The sequence below is a fragment of the Hyaena hyaena genome, unplaced genomic scaffold (genome assembly GCF_003009895.1).
Source record: "Hyaena hyaena isolate Hyena2069 unplaced genomic scaffold, ASM300989v1 scaffold_36, whole genome shotgun sequence".
Classification (NCBI taxonomy): domain Eukaryota; kingdom Metazoa; phylum Chordata; class Mammalia; order Carnivora; family Hyaenidae; genus Hyaena; species Hyaena hyaena.
In genome coordinates, this window is record NW_024080668.1 from 698,284 (window position 1) to 719,636 (window position 21,353).

General features: G+C 38.7%; 1 protein-coding gene across 1 annotated transcript in view; it reads left to right on the forward strand.

The window, feature by feature from the left end:
- The window catches only part of DDX10 (DEAD-box helicase 10), a 294,804-nt gene that overhangs the window by 252,182 nt on the left and 21,269 nt on the right, over positions 1-21,353 (forward strand). The window contains exon 17 of the mRNA XM_039229231.1: positions 2,235-2,371. Within this exon, the coding sequence (XP_039085162.1) occupies positions 2,235-2,371 (137 nt within the window). The remainder of the gene's footprint in view (positions 1-2,234; positions 2,372-21,353) is intronic.

The window sequence follows — 21,353 nt, forward strand, 5'->3', positions numbered from 1 at the left end:
ATACTTCAGTGAACCAATATTTTCCAAATAGCTGATGGATGATGTTATGCAATCATTCACTGGTAAAGGATATGTTCAAAGTGAAAAGTAGACCAGTGGATTTTAATTTAACAGTACAGAATGGCTTCAGATTCTACATTGCAACTACTTGTTATGAACTGGAGTACCTGGGTGACTCAGTTGCTTGAGCATTCTCTTGATTTCAGCTCAGGTCATGATGCCAGGGCTGTGGAATTGAACCTTGCCTCAAGCTTCATGCTGTATATGGAGCCTGCTTAGGATTCATATTCTCTCTTTCTCTGCTCCCCACCCCACCCTTCCCAGCTTCCTCTCCCTCTGTCCCTCTTTCCTGTTCATGGTTGCTCTGTCTCTTTCAAAAAAAAAAAAAAAAAAGAAAGGAGAAAGAAAAGGGAGGAGGGAAGGAAGAAAGAAAACTTAGGAATGGTTGTGTTATCAAAGAAAAGGAAGTACAGTTACCAAGAAAGGCTATTAAATGACTCCTCCCTTTCCTAACTATCTATCTCAGAGAGACTGGATTTTCTTCATATACTTGACTCAGAGCAACACACTGTGAAGGCAGAGATACATTTGGACATTCTTTTAAACTGGTTATTAAAGAAAGTTGCAAAAATATAAAACAATGTTCGTTTATTGTGGGGAAATTATAGCTGTTTTTCATAAAATATGCATTTATGTTAATATATAGTGAGTTTTATTGTTACTTGTAAATTAATATTTTTAAATCCTAGTTTTAATTTCTAATACAGTAAATGTCAGTAGTTACAATCCACGTTCATAGATCTTTGGAGTCCTTCATACTTTTTAAGTGTAAAGGTGTCCTAAAACCAAAAAACTTGAGAGTAGTTTTGAGTCTGCTCTGTCTTCAGATTCCTTTGAGAGCATCAGAATGGAAAATTGGAAAGATCTTGTAGCCCAGGAGATAGTGTTTTTGAGCATATGATGGCATTCAGTTTTTGTTGATATCCTTGATTATTTCCAAGTAGACCATGTAGTGTGCTGTGGAGGGTGCTGCTTCCTGCTTCTGAGGACAGCCCTCCCCCACTTTGATGTATTTTGTTTAGCCCTGTTATTGTCAGCAGGGAGCTTTACCAGGAAAGAAATAGGGGCCTTTTGAAGTGGTGACTAATCCTTCTTTTCTTTTCTTCTTCCTCCTCTTGTTGTGTTTAGAGGTTATTGAGGGAGAGATGTTCAGAAAGTGTGAGAGGGCCTCTATGGTGGCCTGCACTGTCACTTGCTATGCTATTCTGAGTTGTTAGTCACTTTCTGGGAAAGAACATTAAACATTTGAAAACAGAATCATTGACATTTGTCTCATATGGTGTGAAGAATTATTTTTTTTAAGTCCAGAATCTCATCCAGAATATATTTTTTTAAAGTCCTGCTTATAATCTGTTAAATGCATGTGGTGATGCTTGTTTTGGTTTTGTAACCTAGTAGACAAGAAGCACAATGTGCCAGAAATAAATGTTCTATAAAGGGTGGTCATTACATAAACGCGTAGTAAGTTTAAATTAACATTACATTACTTTGTTCTTTGACAAAAATAACCACTATAAAATAAAACCAAATTAAAAAAAAACTCCCACCTATGTACCTGCTTGCATGAAACTGAATTATTCCCATCCTCTTCCATGTGTTACTGTGTTTCCTGTCTCTTGGTATTTCTCTCCTTTTTCCATTGTTTTTAGTGTCTTCATACTTATAGTTGAATTTAGAACACTCATTATTAATTAGCTTATACAGATCTGATTGTTAATTTTAACACTTAGATTACTGTGGTCATAAAGTCATCAGACAACAGGAGTCTCTGTACCCTCTCTTCTGGCCTTTTATGTTTTCACATATTTTGGGGAGGTTTGAAATTTACATTTGTGTGGACAGGACCACTAAAACAGCTTTATTTTATTCTTTATTTCTTTAACAGTTAAATTATGTGGAAGTAATAAAATTGACAGTTTTCCCCATGCTGTTTTAAGGGACTTAATGGTGATTTACTTTCTGAACCATATTTTCCTTATAATTTTGAAACAACATGGGTTTTCTTTCTCTTTGCAAATGATTATCATTCTGAAAGTCACATAGAGGCTTTCACCAGAATAGAGGTCTTCCAATTTGAGGTTCTTAATTAGAGAAGCATTTATTTGGGTCTAGAAATAAGACTTGATTATCATCAGCTGTTTTCTTACACCACAGTTTCCCTCGTGTTTTTTTAGGCCAGAGATGAAGAGGAAGCCTTTCTGGATTGGAGCGATGATGATGATGATGGATTTGATCCAAGCACGCTTCCAGATCCAGATAAGCACAGAAGCTCTGAAGAATCCGATAGTGACGATATGGAGAATAAAATTAGGTATGTTTTTACTTTTGGTAGCACTAAATATATGGGTCTTCTGGTTTGAATCCAAAGGATGTGTAGAGACCAGTGTCACATGGTCTTCTCATTATTTTAGGGGCGCTCTTATTTCTGTAATCACTGTTAGTTGTAAGAGTGTTTTAATAAGAGTTATTTTTTTCTTTCTTCATATCTCTCTCCTTCTGGATCCTTTATGCTTAAATACTGGGTGCACTAGTGTACATTTAATGCAAACAGAGGCAAAATTTTATTTTGATTCACTGTCAAAGGATTCTGAGCAGTTATACTTTCATATTCTTTGATATAAAATTAAGTAACAAATACACAAAATAATGGAAAACTTATACATAAACAGTGCTTGACAAATTCTCTCAATTTAAAATCTGTTCATTTGCAACATGGACTTATTTGTGACCATACCAGAAACAGATGGAATGCGATAAATTGAATAACAGTTGATTTGCTAAGCATTTGTTTTCATAGTACTGTGTATTAGATTAAATTGAGATTGTATTGATTTAAAAGCTGAGGGCACTGAACTTCATGGCCATTCTAAGCCAATGAGCCTCCTTAGGCAGAAGGGAGATACTAATGATAGATGAGGTCATGACAGATTGAAGGAAAGAGGAAGCTTGAAGGAACCTCTGACCACCTGCTGGGTGACTTTCGAGTTGGAGAGAGATGCCACTAAGAGCCAGAATATGGTTTTGAGTAAGACCATTATGAAAAAAATCTCAAAAACAGATTATCCTCTAAGTGCAACAGGGGATTGTTTCAGAGTTAATCTTTATTTTGATCTTGTGTTCATTTAAACATAGGATTATTCTTATAATACTGAAATGACATCTAAATTGTAGCCTTCCCAAGTGATACCAGAAACTTGAGACATTAGCTATTGGTCAGCTGGTTAGTGGACACAATAGCTTTCTAGTATTTCTAGTGGACATAACAGCTTCAATACCACAGGAGGCACCAGAGGTGAAAATAATTTTATTAGGTTTTAGAAAAATATATAAATGTGTGCCATAAGGCTTAAATAACTTCAGTTTGGGGCATAGTCCTGAAATTGACCTTTGAGGGTGAATATGCACACTTTGCTTCAGAAAGTTCCTTGGTGCACATGTTGAGACCTTGATGAACTATCAGTATGGTTAAGTGTGCTGCCCTTTATGTTTTAAAATAAATGTCCCTTCTTCAGAGTTGGTTTGTGGGATCTCCATTTCGATAGATGTGATCTAAGTCAACATGTGTGGCTTTACATGATTAATTTCTTTCAAAAGAGAGAATTCAATTGAGTGAAATTTAAAGATTTTAATGGGGTTACTCAACAATTCATGAATCAAGCAGCATCCATTTAGCAGATACAGAGACCGTCTGAAGAGCTTTAAAAAATGAAAGGTATAGGTAGAGGGGAGCAGGAAAAGGACTTTTTTTTTTTAAATCAAAGAGTGGATTGTTTCAGACAAGGTCACCTTCCTGTTGGGGATGGAAATGGTCGTTGGGCAGATGACCTGGCTAGTGCCAACCAGGTGATTGCAGATTGACTGGCTATAGGTCACCTTCCTGAAAGAGGCTGAAGCTGCAACTAGGTTAGGTATCTTGGTTTGCTGATATGGGGCTTGGCACAAGTAACTTCGTTTTGGGCCTGTTGTCTCTTTTTTAACACTTCCAAGTGTTTGTGTGTAATTTTACTTTCTGGAGAGAACATTCATTGGTTCTTACAGTTTGTTATTCAGCCGTACTTTGCATATCTGTCTCATATACCTTAAAACACAGAACCAGCCTTTGAAGTCATTGGCCAGATGTCAGCATTCCTTCTGCACGTGATTTATAAGGACTTTTCCCTAACATTTTTTATGATAGCTTCTGGGTCATCCTTAATCTGTGTGCAGTAGACATTTCATTTCATTCTTGTGGCATTTCTTACCCTCATAGTGACATTTCCCTGCTACTACCTCATTAATATGACTTGTTCTCTAATAGCTTCATGTGTTTCATCTTCTTAATTAGCCTGTAAATGCTTCAGAGCTAGAAACTGTCTTTTGTACCAACACATCCAGCTCTTGCCTCTACTCCTGTGTCCAATGTTACTATCATAGGCACAGAGAAGGCCCTGAAGTATTTGAATCGATTAATTGATTGATAAAGGAGTTTTATAGAGTAAAAAAAGAGAAGTATAATTATAAGCAGCTATATGATTGGCCCTAATAGTTTAAATGACACAGGAGATGATAGAAGAGATGGTTGGAGAACTGGAGAAGCCAAGTTCAGATAGTGTAATAGTGAGGGATGAGAAGGTCAGAATACCTTGAGATACCAGAGCATCTCAACTTAAAGAAAAATGTTCAGATGGAAAATAATTAAGCATTCCATGAAAATTAAAACAGTTTTAATTTCAGCACAGCTAGTAAGTCTGCATTAACAAGGATTGAAGGAATTGGCAAATTTGTCCTAAACTGAAGAAATCGTCTTTTGTTGAGGAGTATCATCAATAAGGGCTCATTCCCTTTAGCACATATAAGGAACTTTCCAGCAGTTTTGTTTTTATTTATGATAACAGTGATTATCTAGTCTAACCCTCTCTTCTAATGGATGAAGAAACCAAGGCTTCAAGGGATAAAATAATTTGTGATCCCAATACTAAGGGGCAGATCACTGTAACCTGTGTAAATTACATCGACTCTGTAGTTCTGATACTCCAGTGAAGTTATATAGAATTATTCCAGCCTTAGGAAGCATAGCTCAGGAACACTATCTGAAGACCACTTTTATGTCATTTGGGTCCATGAACTTGATCCATGAACTAAGTGTAGGATAGATTTGACTAAATCATGGTTTCCTGACTTCAACATTACTGACATTCTGGCCCAGATAGTTCTCTGTTCTGGTGGGTTGGGAGTGATGGTGAACTGTTGAGCATCATCCCTGGAGTCTGCCACCAGTGCTGCCCCACTGCTTCGCCACCTGGGCCAACCAGAAATATCTTCACACATTGCCACATATCCCTCAAGGAGCAACATCTCCCACTGGACTAGACCCAGGATGGCAGGTCCATATTACTGGTGGTTGATCTCTCCGTGCCTCGTCCAGGATATACTTTGTCTGTATTCCTTTCCACAGAGCCCAAGCAGTCCTTCTCAGTATGGCCTATATCAGTCCATTGGGATTCCCACCCAAGGTAAAACCTACTTGCCATTCCGGAACAAAGGCAGGATATGGGGTAGTTACAAGCAGTAGCCTATGCATGAAATTCCTATTTATAGTCTACTTCTATTTTTCTCCCGTTTCCCTTCTCTGTTAAAATGACCTCACTGAAAATGAATAAAGATAGTGTAAACTAAAAACCAGAATTGTTTTTAGATAGATAAAAGTATTCACAAGTAAATCCATATACACTATGGTTTTGACAGTAGTAATTGCCGTTTTCTACCACTATTTGTAATAATAGCACTAATGCGCTGTTACTGTCTTGCTCCAGTTTGGCTGCGTCTGTTTTCCTTGACCTCTCATAAACAAGGATAGATGCTAGGGATTTTGTGATGTCAGCTTTAGAGGGCTCTCCTGGCATGTTCACAGGTTTTATTTGCTGCGCTGTTCTAACCCTCAGCTTGGTAATTGCAGGAACAGTGAGTGTTTCAGCTTCTTGGTCATCTTCTCTCTCCCAGTAGGTTATTCCTTGGTTATTAAGTTCGCATTTTCCAATACGAATTTACTTTTATGGGACCAGATAGCACCAATTAGCAAATGGCTGTGAGTCTCAAAATAAGTAGCATGAGCTAGTTTCTTTCAAAGTTTCCTCTGGGTAGTTTCTTTTTCCCTCACGTCAGTGACACCATAAATATTCAGCATGAGTAACACTTTTGTCTCTCTACATGGAAAGACACTTAGTCATTAGGAAGTAGGCAAAGGAGAGCCCGATGTGGTGGGGAATGACTGAATCCGAGGTCAATAATTCTTCCTCAGGGAGGCGTGATAGGGTTTTAAATAGTGTACCTCCATTTTCCTCAGCGCAGTGCACAGCATAGCGTTTAAGCCATCCTTATCCCTCTGTAGACTTCTCAAAATTGCCAGCTCTACCACTGATCCCTGAGGCATTCTGACGTGCAGGATTTGGCTTCTTTAAGTTAGAATGACAAAAAGAGACCTCTTGATAAATGTCCCAGGGACAGTGAAGATAATGTGACCTTGAGTTCCTTTGAAGGAGCCTTAAGAATGCTCTCATTAGTAGCTCATTTATCCTCAGAAAGAGAGCTGTGAAGTAGGAGGAACAGTACTGTACCCCATGGCCAGCGGGCTCAGCAGCAGCAGGTGCCAGAACTCCATCAGAAGCTGTAAGCTTCCTTGTGCTACTTTTGAAAACAGAGAAGGGAGAGCTCGCTTTGACACGGTGTGGTTTCTTTCCTCTTCTTTCCTCCTCACACACTGGCCCAGGCTGTGCTTTACCCGGTAGCTTTCCTTCTAGTTCCTCCTAACTGTGGAATTAGCATAGGTAGAGTTACTGCAGTGTGTTAGCATTTGTCTTGCTCGTTGTCATCGTCGTTGCTGTTGCTAAAATAGAAACTTGGATAGAAGACCTAGCTGGCTCGTTGCTGAAGGAGGCTTTGTGACACCGTAGAATGCATTGGTCTGCTAGGAACTGCACTGAATCGTGTTCTTGCCCCTAGTGAGTTTTGATACTGAGGAAGAACGATAAAGATTTCACAGGAATAAAGACCTCTACTTTGTGCTACTAAGTGATTTTTTATTTATCACCCCAACAGGCTATATATACAGTGTTTTTCTACTGCTTTCATCATAAAAATATTTGGCCATCTTCTCTGTGTGGTGCCAGGAACTGGAGTAAGAACCTTCTGTATTATTTCAATCACATTATACCTATTTAAGGATTAAAAATATCCTCTTATCTGTTAATCTCCAACTTGTAATATTTCTTCCATCTATTCTTTCAACTAAGAATTTTTTAGTAAGTCATCATGTGCCAGGCATAGTGAGTGCAGGTGCAGAGGATAAAACATAAAGAAAAATCCCTTTCCTACTGTCACAGTTTTTAGTTCAGCAGAGGTTACAGACAGCTGTGCATGTAATTACAGAAAATGTGATGGGTATGTGCTGTGATCTGTGCCCTGGGGGGGCCAGCAAAGCAGGGCAGGTGGGGGATGAGCACAGAGAGCACTTGATGTCTAACCTGGGCTTGGTGAATCTAGAAGAGCTCCCTGAACGGAGTGACATCTAAACTAAACCTGAAGGAAGCTTTAAGTCTTACCTGAGCAGGAGAAGTTAGGTTGCCCTTCTAAAGAGTGGAGCGAGAGTATCTTTAACCATATTTCACTTAAACGCTTTGTTCAATAAAATTGTTCCTAAGCTGTGCCTAACAAGCTGAGAGATTTGGTTCTGAGCATGCAATATAAGATTAATTTTTGGGTATCTGGTAGCATTCATCATGTTTGGTTTATGGCCATCTTCATGTGAATTGCTAATGATGAAAATTTGCAAAGTAGTGAATACGGTGAAAAAAGAAGCAGCTGGGTGTTCAAGATATTCATTATCCAGTCAAATTACGTTTTTAATATTTATAATCCTAACCTTTTTCAAACAAAAAAAGTAAAGAGAAAAAGGTTGTGGTTAGACTTTTACTGCCTGATACTTCAGTGTTTTCTTCACGGACCACAGTCTCTGGCCACGGCGGGTTGCTTTATAAAGAATTGTTATATTGGTGGAGTGTTTGGTAGATTTTTCTAGGTGGCATAAGACCAATTACATCTAAAATTTGTACTGAGACTATTGGCATAATTTAGACATGGTAACTTCTGTATGGATTGATGCCTTTTCCTATGCAGAATAAACTGCATCCAGTCTCAGGAGCTGTTCTTTTTGGCTTGTGTGATACAGCTCTGCATCAAAAGATTGACAAAGGATTTTTATCTGATTTTTCATTTGTTTGGGGTTTTCTTTTATTTTTCAACTGTTTTCCATGTTGGGGCACCTGGGTGGCTCAGTCAGTTAAGCGGCCGACGTCAGCTCAGGTCATGATCTTGCAGTTTGTGGGTTCGGGCCCGGTGTCCGGCTCTATGCTGACAGCTCAGAGCCTGGAACCTGCTTTGGATTCTGTGTCTCCGTCTTTCTCTGCCTCTCCCCCTCTAGTGTTCTGTCTCTTATTCTCAAAAATAAACATTAAAAAAAATTTAAACAGGGGCGCCTGGGTGGCTTAGTCGGTTAAGCGTCCGACTTTCGCTTAGGTCATGATCTCGCGGTTCGTGGGTTCGAGCCCCGCATCAGGCTCTGTGCTGACTGCCAGCTCGGAGCCTGGAGCCTGTTTCAGAGTCTGTGTCTCCGTCTCTCTCTGACCCTCCCCTGCTCATGCTGTCTCTCTCTCTCCTAGAAATAAATAAAAATTAAAAAAAATAATAATAAAAATAAAAAAATAAAAAAAATTTAAACTGTGTTCCATGTTAGTTTTCTGTTACTGAGTGAACTTGCGTGTCTTTAGGAGTTCTGTCCTGCCTGGAGGTGATCCACATGGTTTCTCCTCCTGTTGTTCTGTGATATTTCTTCAGTAAATCTTGCTTCGCAACTTCTCTTTTAAGACTTAACAGTCGGCTTTGTAATGTGTGAAATGCTTTCCACCTGCAACAGAAATTTGTGTGACTCAGAGATGAATTTCTGGGCAAAAAAAGTGCCTGGAAAGCATTTTCATTTCTGCTTAACTGTTTTTGGTTGGGACTGGGCATGGCACATTACATATTTTATATGAATTTTGGTAGAATTGTTGGTGTTGAATCTAGGGGAGGATTATTTACAAAAACTTTTTTTCCCTCAGAGTCTAGGTGATTATGAAAAGAAAAATACTGTTGACTACAGTTTCCATTTACTTGAATCCCTGTTCGTTGGTAGATCCAGTTGTGGGTGGCAGATGGGGAAAGAAGTCAGTTCAGCTTAATGACATATTGACTTTATTGTGTGCCTGCCATTCTTTCCTTTCACTCTTTTTAACTTCAGGAGATTTATCCCTGATTGTAATATGCCTCACAGCTTTCAAGGGAAAATCTCCATCATCTCTTCTTATCTGTGAAGTACAAAGTTCCACAGACTATCAGATTTCATTGAGCTTTGACCAGAATTCAACATGAATTGTGGTTAACAAGAAGTTAGTTTAATTTAATTTTACTTTCTTTAAATTGTGTTCATTTTATCTTTCTCCTTTTTGACATTGCCCTAAAAACAAAGCAAAGCAAAACAAAACAGAATATCCTGGTGGTGTATAGCATGAATGGAGAGACTTAAAAGGCAGATTGTTGGGTTGGGTGTGGGGGTAAGCAGTATTATTTATCTTGGGACTTACAGGGGAAAGGATGCTACTCATTGAGGAAGGAAGGTGTTATTTTCTTGGGGGGAGGGTTAAGGTGGAAAAGATGTATTTGGGAGATTTGGGATTTAGGAGGCTCCCAGCTTGACCTTACTTAGAGCCCAATTTTTGCTCTGTGCTTTCTGTGTCTCTGTCATTTACCCAGCTACTGAGTAAGTGTGACTCACTGAAAGTTGGGACTTTGTCATGTTTCAGAAGTGTTAGGATCTTCAAGAAGGTGGATGAATGGCTTGGATGCCAAAAAGCCAAGAAGAACCATGTAGCAAGGGTAATGAACCACCCAAGAAGGCACTCTTGGCTGCTGCCCAGAGCCTGGTGCATGGCAACTTCGTTTTCACTGAAAAGACTGTTGAGAAAGAGGGACATATTCTTAGGGTGATCCTTTTCTTCATTTCACATGACTTCGTGTAGAATGGATTCATAGCTAATGACTGTATACATTCCATTATTTATACACCTTAATTTCTTTATCCACTCCCCTTTTAGAATTCTAGGTTGTACCCATGCTTAGGATTTTTCATTTTTGTTCTTTGGTTTTGTTTACTTCTGTCTTTCTCATTATAAGTATTTTCTTAGTGGCAATAAAATTGGTGTATAATATTATATGACTTCATGTATACCACGTTATTATATAACAGTTATATGGGATACAAAATAATTACCACCAAAAGTCTAATTACCACCTGTCAACATACAATTGACCCCCTTTACACATTTCACCTACCCTGTAACTCCTTTCTCCTCTGGTAACAGAGAACAATTTGTTCTCTGTATCTTTGAGCTTGTGGTGGTATTCTTTTGTTTGCTTGTTTGTTTCAGATTCCACATATGAGCAAAATCATACAGTACTTGTCTTTCTCTGCCTGATTTATTTCACTTAGCATCATATACTCCGAGTCCGTCCATGTTGTCACAGATGGCAAGATTTTGTTCTTATTTTTGGCTGCGTAGTAACCCATTGTCTATTTATACTACATCTTCTTTATCCATTTATCTATTGATGGACATTTAGGTTTTTTCTGTATCTTATTGTAAATAATGCTGCAGCAAACCTATAGCAGTGTACATACCTTTTCAAATTGGTGTTTTTGTTTTGTTTGGATAAATACCCAGAAGTGGAAAAGCTGAATCATATGGTAGATCAATTCTTAATTTTTGAGAAATCTCTGTACTGTTTTCCATAGTGGCTGCACCAGTATACATTCCCACCATCTGTGTACAATGTCATATCCTCGCTAATACTTGCTATCTTGTCCTTTTGATACTAGTCATTTTTATTGCTGTAAGGTAGTATCTCATTGTAGTTTTGAATTGCAATGATTACTCTTGTTGCACATCTTTTCATGTGTCTGTTGACCATCTTTATGTCTTCTTTGAAAAAAAGGTCTATTCAGATCTTCTGCCTATTTTAATTTTTTTTTTAATGTCAAGTTGTAAACGTTCTTCATTTTGCATGTTAACCCCTTACTGGGGTTATCTTTTCCCATTCAATAGGTTGCCTTTTCATTTTGTTGATGGTTTTCCTTGCTGTGCAGAAACTTTTTAGTTTAATGTAGTCCCATTTGTTCATGTTTGCTTTTGTTTCAATTGCCTTTGGAGTCAGATCTACAAGCACATCACTGAGGTTGATGTCAAGGAGCTTACTGCATAAGTTTTTCTGTAAGAATTTGATGTTTTCAAGTCTTCTATTCACATGTTTAATCCATTTTTATTTAATTTTTGTGTATAGTGTAAGATAGCAGTCTAGTTTTATTCTTTTGCTTGTGGCTGACAAGTTTTTCCAGCACCATTTATTGGAGAGACATCTTTTCTCCATTGTATGTTCTTGACTTCTTTGTCCCAAATTAATCGTATATATGAGAGTTTATTTGGGGGGTCTTAGTTCCATGCCTTTGGCCCATGTGTCTTTTTTGTGCTAGTATGATATTGTTTTGATGACTATAGCTTTTAGGATGATTGAAAATAGGGAGCATGATACCTCCAGGTTTGTTCTTCTTTCTCAAGATTGCTTTGACCATTCGGGATCTTTTATGGTTCCATACAAATTTTAGGATTATTTTTTCTAGTTCTGTGAAAAATGCCATCAGAATTCCGATAGGAATTGCAATGAATCTATAAATTGCTTTGGTTATATGGACATTTTAACAATACTAATTCTTCCATCCATGATCATGGAATATATTCCCATTTATTAGTGTCTTCATATCTATAAATGGTGTCTTAACAGTTTTTAGTATTCAGGTCTTTCACCTCCTTGGTTAAAATTTTTTTCTAGGTACATATTTTATTCTTTTTGATGCAAGTGTAGATGAAATTGCTTTCTTAATTTCTCTTTCTAGCAGTTCATCATTAGTGTGTAGAAACACCACACATTTCTATATATTGATTTTGCGTTCTATAACTTCATTAAATGTATTTATTAGTTCTAACAGCTTATTGATGAAAATCCTTTAGGATTTTCTGTCATATCATGTCATCTACAAATAGTGACAGTTTTATGTTTTCCTTTTTGGTTCTTATTACTTCTGACTTTTATTTCTTTGTCTTGCCTAATTGCTCTTGCCTATAACGCTCGAAGTGCTATACTGAATAAAAGTGGTGAGGGGGCACCTGGGTGGCTCAGTCAATAAAACAACCAACTGCAGCTCAGGTCACGATTTCATGGTTCATGAGTTCGAGCCCCCAGCCAGCCTGTGTGCTGACAGATCAAGCCTAGAGTCTGCTTCAGATTATTTGTCTCCCCCTCTCTCTCTGCCCCTCCCCTGCTCATGCTCTGTCTCTCTGTCTCTCAGAAATAAACAAACATTAAAAAAAAATTTTTTTTTTAAGTGGTGAGAATGGGCGTTGTTGTTCTTGATCTTAGAAGAATAGCTTTTTGGTTTTTCCCATTGAGAATGATATTAGCTGTAGGTTTGTCAATATGCTCTTTATTATGTTGAGGTACATTCTCTTTATACCCACTTGAATGAGAGTTTTTATCGTAAATGGATGTTGAATTTTGTCAAATCCTTTTTTGAACCCTGTCTCTTTTTTTCTTGATGAGGCTGGCTAAACGTTTATCAATTTTGTTGATCTTTTCAAAGAACTAGCTTAGTTTCACTGATCTTTTCTGTTGTTGTTTTAGTTTCTATTTCATTTGTTTCTGCTCTGATCTTTATTATTTCCTTCCTTCTACTAACTGTAAGCTTTATTTGTTCTTTTTCTACTTGCTTGAGGTGTGATGTTAGATTGTTTTTTTTTTTTTTTTTTCTCGGTTCTTGAGGTAGTCCTGTGTAGCTGCGAACTTCCCTGTCAGCACTACTTTTGCTCCATCCATAGATTTTGGTATATCCTATTTCTGTTTATATTTCTCTTTAGGTAATTTTTTATTTCTACTTTTATTTTTTTCATTGACTCATTGGATGTTTAGTAGCATGTTGTTTAACCTCTGTGTTTTTGTGGTTTTGCTCATTTTCTTCTTTATACATTGGAAAAGATGCTTGATGATTAAAAATTTGAGTTTGTTGAGACTTGTTTGTAGTCTTAACATATGAGCATTCCTGAAGACTGGTCCGTATGTACTTGAGAAGACTGTGTATTCTGCCTCTTTTGGATGGAATGTTCTATAGATATTTATTAAGCTCATCTAGTTTGATGTATCATTTAAGGCTAGTGTTTCTGTATTGATTTCCTGTCTGGATGATCTAACCATTGGTAGGAGTGAGGAGTCGTAGTCCCCTGTTCCTATTATTGTATTGATATCATTTTCTCCCTTTAGGTCTGTTAATACTTGTTTTATATATATTGGTGCTCCTATGTTGGATGCATATATATTTATAAATATTATATATTCCTGTTGGATTGACCCCTTTTTCATTATGTGGGCCTTTGTCTTTCATTACAGTATTTGTTTTAAAGTCTGTTTTTTTGATGGAAGTTTAACTACATCGGCTTTCATTTCCATTTTTGAAAACTGGAATGTCTTTCTCTATCCCTTCACTTTCAGCCTGCATAGTCCTCACTTCTGTAGTTATTTTTTACGTATCATATAGATAGGTCTTTTTGTTTTTGTTTTTAATCCATTCAGCCATTCTGTCTTTTGATTGGAATATTTAGTATTTTCACATTTAGAGTAATTAATTATTGATAGATGTATACTTATTGCCATTTTGTTTATTGTTTTTAGGTTATTTTTGTAATTCTCCTTTGCACCTTCTTTCCTTACTGTCTGCCCTTATGATGAATTTCTTTAGTGTTAGGTTTGGACTCCTTTCTCTTTGTTTTCTGGCTGTTCTGTAGTTCCCTGATTCCTTTCTTTTTCTCTCTTTTCCTGTGGTTTGATGGCTTTCTGTAGTGTTATGTTTAAATTTTTTTCTCATTTTTTGGTATGTATTTATTATAAGTTTTTGCTGTGTGATTACCATGAAGTTCTCATATAACAACCTTTGTATAGATGGTTCATTTTAAGTTGATAGGAACCTAAATTTGAATGCATTCAGAAAGTTTATATATATTTTTTTGGAAAGAGCGTGAGCACAAGCAGGGGAGAAGTAGAGGAAGAGTGAGAGAGAATCTTAAGCAAGCTCTACTCCAAGCACAGAGCCTAACATGGAGCTTAATCTGTGAGGTCATGACCTAGAGTTGGACACTAACCAACTGAACCACCCAGGTGGCCCTGAAAAATATGTCTTATATATATGTGCACATACATAGTCATTTACTTAGAGCAAGCTTTATAAATAATTGATCCATTGTCTTTTCTATATATTTACCTTTTCCAGTGAGGTTTTTACTTTCATATATTTTTTTATCGCTGATTAGTGTCATTTCTTTTCAGCCTAAAGAAGTCCCTTTAACATTTTTTGTATGTCTAGTTTAGTGGTGATGAACTTTTACTTTTTGTTTACCTAGAAAACTCTTAATCTCCCCTTTAATTCTGAATGATAACTGCATTGAGTAGAGAATTTCTTAGTTGGAATTTTTTTCCTTTCAAAAGCACTTTGAATATGTCATGCCACTTCCTTACTCCAGCAAAATTTTTGCTGAAAAATCTGCTGAAAGCCTTATGGGGTTTTCCTTGTACTTAACAAGTAGTTTATTCTTGCTGCTTTTGAGATTTCTATCTTTAACTCTTCCCCCGTCCCCCTCCCCAGTCAATGAAAGTGTGAAAGGGCAACTTCATTGAGGTCCCAGGGCCTTGGGGCTCAGGCAGGAGACTACCCTGTGGGCAAAGGAAGAGCCAGTGGAGGGACCTTGTTTTACCCTTTTTTGGGGGGTGGGGGTGGAATATGTTGGTGTGGCCACACTTCTTGTGGCAATTGACAGCACAGGGGAGCAGGTAAACAAAGCATTGGAAGCACATCATCTTGTTGCAGTTGTATTTCTGGGCCAGCTGGGAGAGGGAAGGCTTAATGATGTCACCCCTCAGGTGAAGCACCAAGTTCAGGATGGATTCTTTCTGGATATTGTAGTCTGACAAAGTGTGGTTATTCTCTAGCTATTTGCTACCAAAAGTCAGATGCTGTTGGTCAGGTGAGATACCCTCCTTATCTTTGATTTTGACCTTGACATTCTCAGTCATGTCACTGGACTCATCATCAAGGGCAGTGGTCTTGCCTATCAGGGTCTGTATCCCTCTGTCCACAAGGCCACTAACCCTTAGCCACTTGGCCACTTCATTGAAGAGAGTCTTTTTTACCATTTTAACTATAATGTGTCTTGATGTGGATCTCTTTGAGTTCGTCTCTCATGGAACTCTCTGAGCTTCCTTGATCTGAATTTTTGTTCCCTTCTTCAGATTAGGGAGATTTTCAGACATTATTTTTTCAAATAGTTTTCGGGCCCCTTCTATCTTTTCTCCTTCTGGGTCCCCTGTAATGCAAATGTTATTCCACTTGATGTTGTCACAAAGGTCCTTTAAGATATCTTCTCTCACAGAAACTTCTTTTTGCTGCACTATTTAGGTGAATTCCATTGTTTGGTATTTCAGCTTGCTAGTCTGTTCTTCTGCTTTATCAGTCTGCTATTGAGCCCCTCTAGGGTATGTTTCAGTTTAGGTATTATTCTTCAGCTTTGTAATTTCTGCCTGATACTTTGTTATATCTTCTGTCTCATTTGAAGTTCTCACTGCATTCTTCCATTCTGAGGCCTTTTCTTGTTCTTTCATTTGGAGCATAGTCCTCTATTCCTCTGTCTCCTCATTTTGCTTGACTCTCTGTGTTTGTTTCTACATATTAGGTAAGTTAGCTGCCTCTCCCAGAAGGAGTGCCCTTCTTTAGGAGATATCCCATGGGACTCAGAAACAATATCCCTCCTGGCCACTTGCACCAGGAACTCGGGGTGGGGGGCGTTCCCCTGTATGAGTTACATGTGCCTGCCTTCTGTGGTGGGATGACAGCTGTGGCCCAGGAGTGTGGGGGGATGTTGCCCAGCCCAGCTGCATTGTGCTCCTGTGGCGCTGAGGTGGGCAGGGCTCTTACCTGGCCTGGCTGTGGTATGGAGGTAGGCAGGGCACTCAGCAGTTGGGCACCCTCCAGTGACAACGTGATGCCCACCAAAATGATGCCCACCAACATCGACACCAACAAGTTAGAATAAGACTTCAAAAGTGACTCCTACCCATGGCTATATCCTGAAGGGTCTGAATCAAGTTCCTGTCTCTCTGACAGACTCTTGAAGATGAGTAAGTTGGTGTCCATCACGTATGATCTAGGTACTTTTCAAACTGGTGTCTTTGACCTGGGTCCCAGAGCAAGGAAGTCTCTTATCAGTTCCCTACAGTTTTCCTACATGTAATGCCCGTTAGTTTTTAATGGCATTTGGGGGGCTCATCTCTCCAGTGCCTGATGTAGCTCCCTCACTTCTTTGGGAAAAGTTTTGTATCTTTGAGATTCTTCCCGACTGTGTATCACCACACCTGAGCTTAGTTGCTGTTTTGTATTGTTGAAGCAAGACTTTGTCTCTTCTTCTTCTTTTTTCAGTGCTGCTCTTTCATCCTTTGTTGTGGGGGCTCTGATTCATCTGGTTATCAGGTCTTTTTTCAGAGGAAATTATTTCATACGTACTTCAAAATTTGTTGTGACCATGAGGAGAAGTGGGCTTGGGATCTTCTGTGCCACCATATTGAACCCCTCTCACCTGTAAGTAGTTCTGGAGTGGACAGCTTTGTTAAAGATTGGATTTCCTCTCTCTTGATTTCATTTGAGAGACTAATGAGCAGTAAGAATAAACTGTTATAGTTAACTCTTCCAGATACCTGGAACACTGGGGACATGTTTGGATAGGGAATGAGCTTGAATATTGAAAACTAAGGAGTGAAAAGTAGTTTGAGGAGAAAAGCTGACTGTGCTTCTGGGAAGCACAAAATGTTCTACATACACATTGGCAGTGAGAGAAATACATAATACAAACCCAACTTGTATGGGTGTTTAATTTTTTTTTATTCTGAGAGAAGAGAAATAATTATGGATGTTATGTCTTCTAAATTACTTCAGAGCAGGGATTCTTAATCTGGTTTCTATAGATGAGCTTTTGAGGATTCTTGAACATCTTGAAATTGTATGCAAAATTATGGTGTGGGTGTGCATGCTGTGTAGATGCTCCTGTGCATTTATTTGGAAAAGGGGGCCATTTATTTTCATTGAATTCTCAGTGGATTTATGAACCAGAAAAATAGAGAGGCGAGGGGCAGAACTTTTGCGAGTTCCAAATGACGTGTGCATTTTTCAGAAGGAAACATGCATGTAGATCATTAGGGTGATGGCGACTTCTGCCTTCTATTTCCTTTTTACCGCCCCTGGCCGGCCTTTTCTTGTTGTTAGAATTTTGATCTAAGAGGACATGTTTTGCTCTTTTACTTGTTTGTTCAGTGAATGCTGGATGCTGAGCCAATCAGTCTTTTCTTTGACCAATTTTTTTTTTTTTTGACAAATCTCTTTTTAGTGCTGAGCAGCTAAAAAAGAAACATTAAGGACATGATGCATTTTTGTTCCATTTCTATATGCGGAAGGCCTCACCATCAGATGGAAGCTGGATAGATTTTTATGGAATGTACTGCAGTAATTAATCTTCATTAGGACTGTTGCCATGGCCTTGTAAATTAAAATTTATGATAAGGGGGAAAGTCTCTGGCATAATGTATTTGAACACCAGAGTGCCTATACTTAGGGATGGGAGTTTTTTTGGGTTTGTTTTTTTTTTTTAATGGTCCAAAGCTTATTCATTATTAGCTTACTACTCCTTAGGACAAAGTCCAGGCTACATTTATTGATATGAATGCAGAAGGAGAGCTTTGTACAAAAGGGACACAACGTGGACACTCAAGTGCTGACTCTTGGCTTTCCAACGTAATCTGGCAGCGTGTTATAAAAAGAAACTCCAGGGTTTCTGTGGGACTGAACATTCACTGTTTCCCATCTCAGGCCTCAGCTTCCTCAGAGCTATATTAGTCAGCAGTTTCACTTGATTTCTTTCCTTTGCATTTCAAGAAAGAGAGAGAAAAGCAAGAATTTGAAAAGCGTGCACAGACACCGTGGCAAAGGGAGTGTGCTTTCTTCAGTCTTCACCTCGTCCTGGCTTTTGTTAGATGTCCGAATAGGCTTGTGCGGTGATGGTGATCTGTTTTAGGATGTCACACAGCCCTAACTGTACATGAGAAAATGCAGCTGCTCCAGACGGTAAGCGCTCTGCCACAAGCCAGCCTTCATGGCGCTTTCTGGCTGCAGGCTCTTTGCTAGGGTCAGGCTTACCAAACCCTAGTGTTCAGCTTGCCATTTTATCACTTAATAATTGGGCCCCTTGCCCCAGTTTCCTTGTCCCTGTGTTTCTGCAGAGCCTGCATTCACCAGGCAAGAAGCTGACAGATTTCCCAGCAAGTCTCTTTCTTCCATGGTGCCTTGGCCACAGTCACGGAACAGTGCTTGGAACATTCTTGAGGCTTGGAGTAGGGGTTCTGACTGCAGCATCCTTGCAGCCCAGGGAGTATGGTTTCCAGGTTACAGAGGACGTTCTGATCTCTTTTTATGGGAGGTAATTCACACATCATTTATTTAAAGAACGCTGTTTAACAACGAGCAGTCTTCCTGTTCACGGCAAGTACTACTGATTATGTTCTTTTTTTTTTTTTTCTTTTTTTGTAATGTATCATTTGTCCTGTCCCTTCCCACTTGTGTAAGTCTGGCTAAAGCTTCCTACGGGTCAGAAAGTTTAAAAAAAAAAAATCAAGTGGTGTAAGACCTAGTACTTTCCTCGACATGGAAAAAGAATATATCAGTGAATTAGTCTCTCTCCTTCTGCCTTTCTGTTATAATACGTAGGAACTTAAACTGAGTCAGCTCCTGGCAGGATGGTATCAGAGGCATCTGTATCTCAAAAATAGTTGCTCTAGCAGGTGTAAAATAAGAATTACACGAACTTCTGTGGATGAAGAGACTGAATGCCTTGCCCACATACACCACTGCATATAATTTGGGAACGTTGATCTTTGTGCCATATTGTCAACGAACTTTGCAACATGGAAGAAGTAGCTTTGTGAAATTAAGTCTGTATGCGAATAGCAGGCTAATTGGTCCTGTGAGAAAACTGGCTTTTGGAATCAGACCTGAGTTTGAATCTTACTTCCTTTTATAAATTTTGGACAATGGACAAGGTACTTAATCTCTGTGACCCTCAATTTTCTTCACCAGTCAGATGAATATAGTTCTTACCTTGCAAGGTTATTGTGAAAATCTAATGAAGGTTAAAAGAAAGAGTATGATATATCATAGGGCCACTAATATATGATAATCCTTTTAATTATTAAAAGCAGAACTGTGATAGGAATTTTTAAATGAGTGTGTTATTTACAAGAATAAAACTTAATGTCCTCTGGGATACCTGCTTTCCATTTATTCCTCATCAGAGTCATTCATTACGATGTGGCAGGCCTTTTATTTAAAACAGTCTATAAAAATATCCAACAGACTTAACTGAAATGATGCATAATATAGTGATGAAAATGTCAAAGTGTCATGTATTCTGTTGATCATGGAAATAGAGAGTCCACATTACTGCACCGGAGTGTGGGAAATGCCCCGTGTGCCTGGCATAGAGCTGTAAAGAGGAGAGACTGGGTCCGGTCCTCACAAAGCTTCACCTCTGGGTGCGGGGTTGGTGACACACCATAAAGAAGCAAACAGAAAGGAAAAGAATGGTTGGTAAGGACCATGAAAGCAGTGAGTGTAGGATAATGAGAGAGCGTCTGCAGAGCTGACTTTATATGAGGTGCTGTGAGGGGAAACCTGAAGAATTATTGAAAACCATTAAGGGAAGAAGGAATAATCATTCTAACCATTAATTGCTTGGACAGTTAACAGAATTTAATTACTCACTCTAATCACACAGCTGTAGCTGTACACTCACACCTCCTCCTGCCAGAGGAGACTCCTGGGCTCCTTCTCATCCATTGTCTCCAACCATGTGTCTGTCCCGAGCCGCTAGTTGGTCTCATGCAAGGTGATGAAGCTAAGAAACAGCTGCCATTCTAGCTCACACTGCGGCGGCTCACTGGAAGGGTGTGTGGCCGCCTGGTGTTTATGAGAACAGGACAGGGAAGGTAAGACGGTCTGAGTTCCCCCTGAAGACTGGGACGTAACCTGAGGTTAGGGGTTACAGCATGTCGTTCTCTGGGGATAAGAGGAGAAAACGAATACTTGAGGTTATGTTGATGGTGTATCAACTCTTGAACTATGCATATCTTTTTATGAATAGGTTTTTTTTTTTTGCAATTAGTTTTTATAGTAAAAATTTAATGAAAAGTAGAGCTTCTATATTTACCCCCCAGCACACGATAGCCTTTTCTGTTACCAACATTTTATTAGTGTCTGTGGCCATCCATGAACTTGTCCTGACGCATCATCATCCAAAGTTTATAGTTCACACTAGGATTCACTCTTTGTGTGGTACATTCTCTGAATTTTGATAAATACATAATGACATGTATCTACTTTTATGGGATCTTACAGAATCGTTCCACTGCCCTGAAAACCCCTGTGCTCTACCTGTTCATTCCTTCTTCCTTTCCCTCCCCACCCTTTTTTCTTCCTGCCACTCAAGCGCTGGCAATCATTGGTATTTGTCCATAGTTTTGCTTCTGGAATGTGGTGTAGGTGGAGTGATACAGTATATAGCCTCTTCAGGCGGCTTCTTTTACTTAGCGATACAGTTTCACATTTCCTCCATGTCTTTTTATGGCCTGATGGCTCGTTTCAGTTTATCACTGAGTAATAGTCCACTGTGTGGACGTGCTACTGTTTAGTTTTCCATTCTTCTATTGAAAGACATCTTGGTTGATTCCAAGTTTTGGCAATTATGAATAAAGTTGCTGTAAACATTCATGTGCAGGTTTTTTATGGGCACAGTTTTCAGCTTCTTTGGGTAAATACCAATGAGTAAAATTGCTAGATCACATGGTAAGAGTGTGTTCAATTTTTTAAGAAATTGCCAAATCATCTTCCCAAGGTTCTGTGCTATTTTGCATGCCCACCAGCAGTGAATGAATGATTCAGTTGCTCCCCACCCTCACCGGCATTTGGTATTGTCAGTGCTTTAGATTTTAGACATTCTGTAAGAATTTTATGGTTTGAAGAAAGCTGGTTGTTT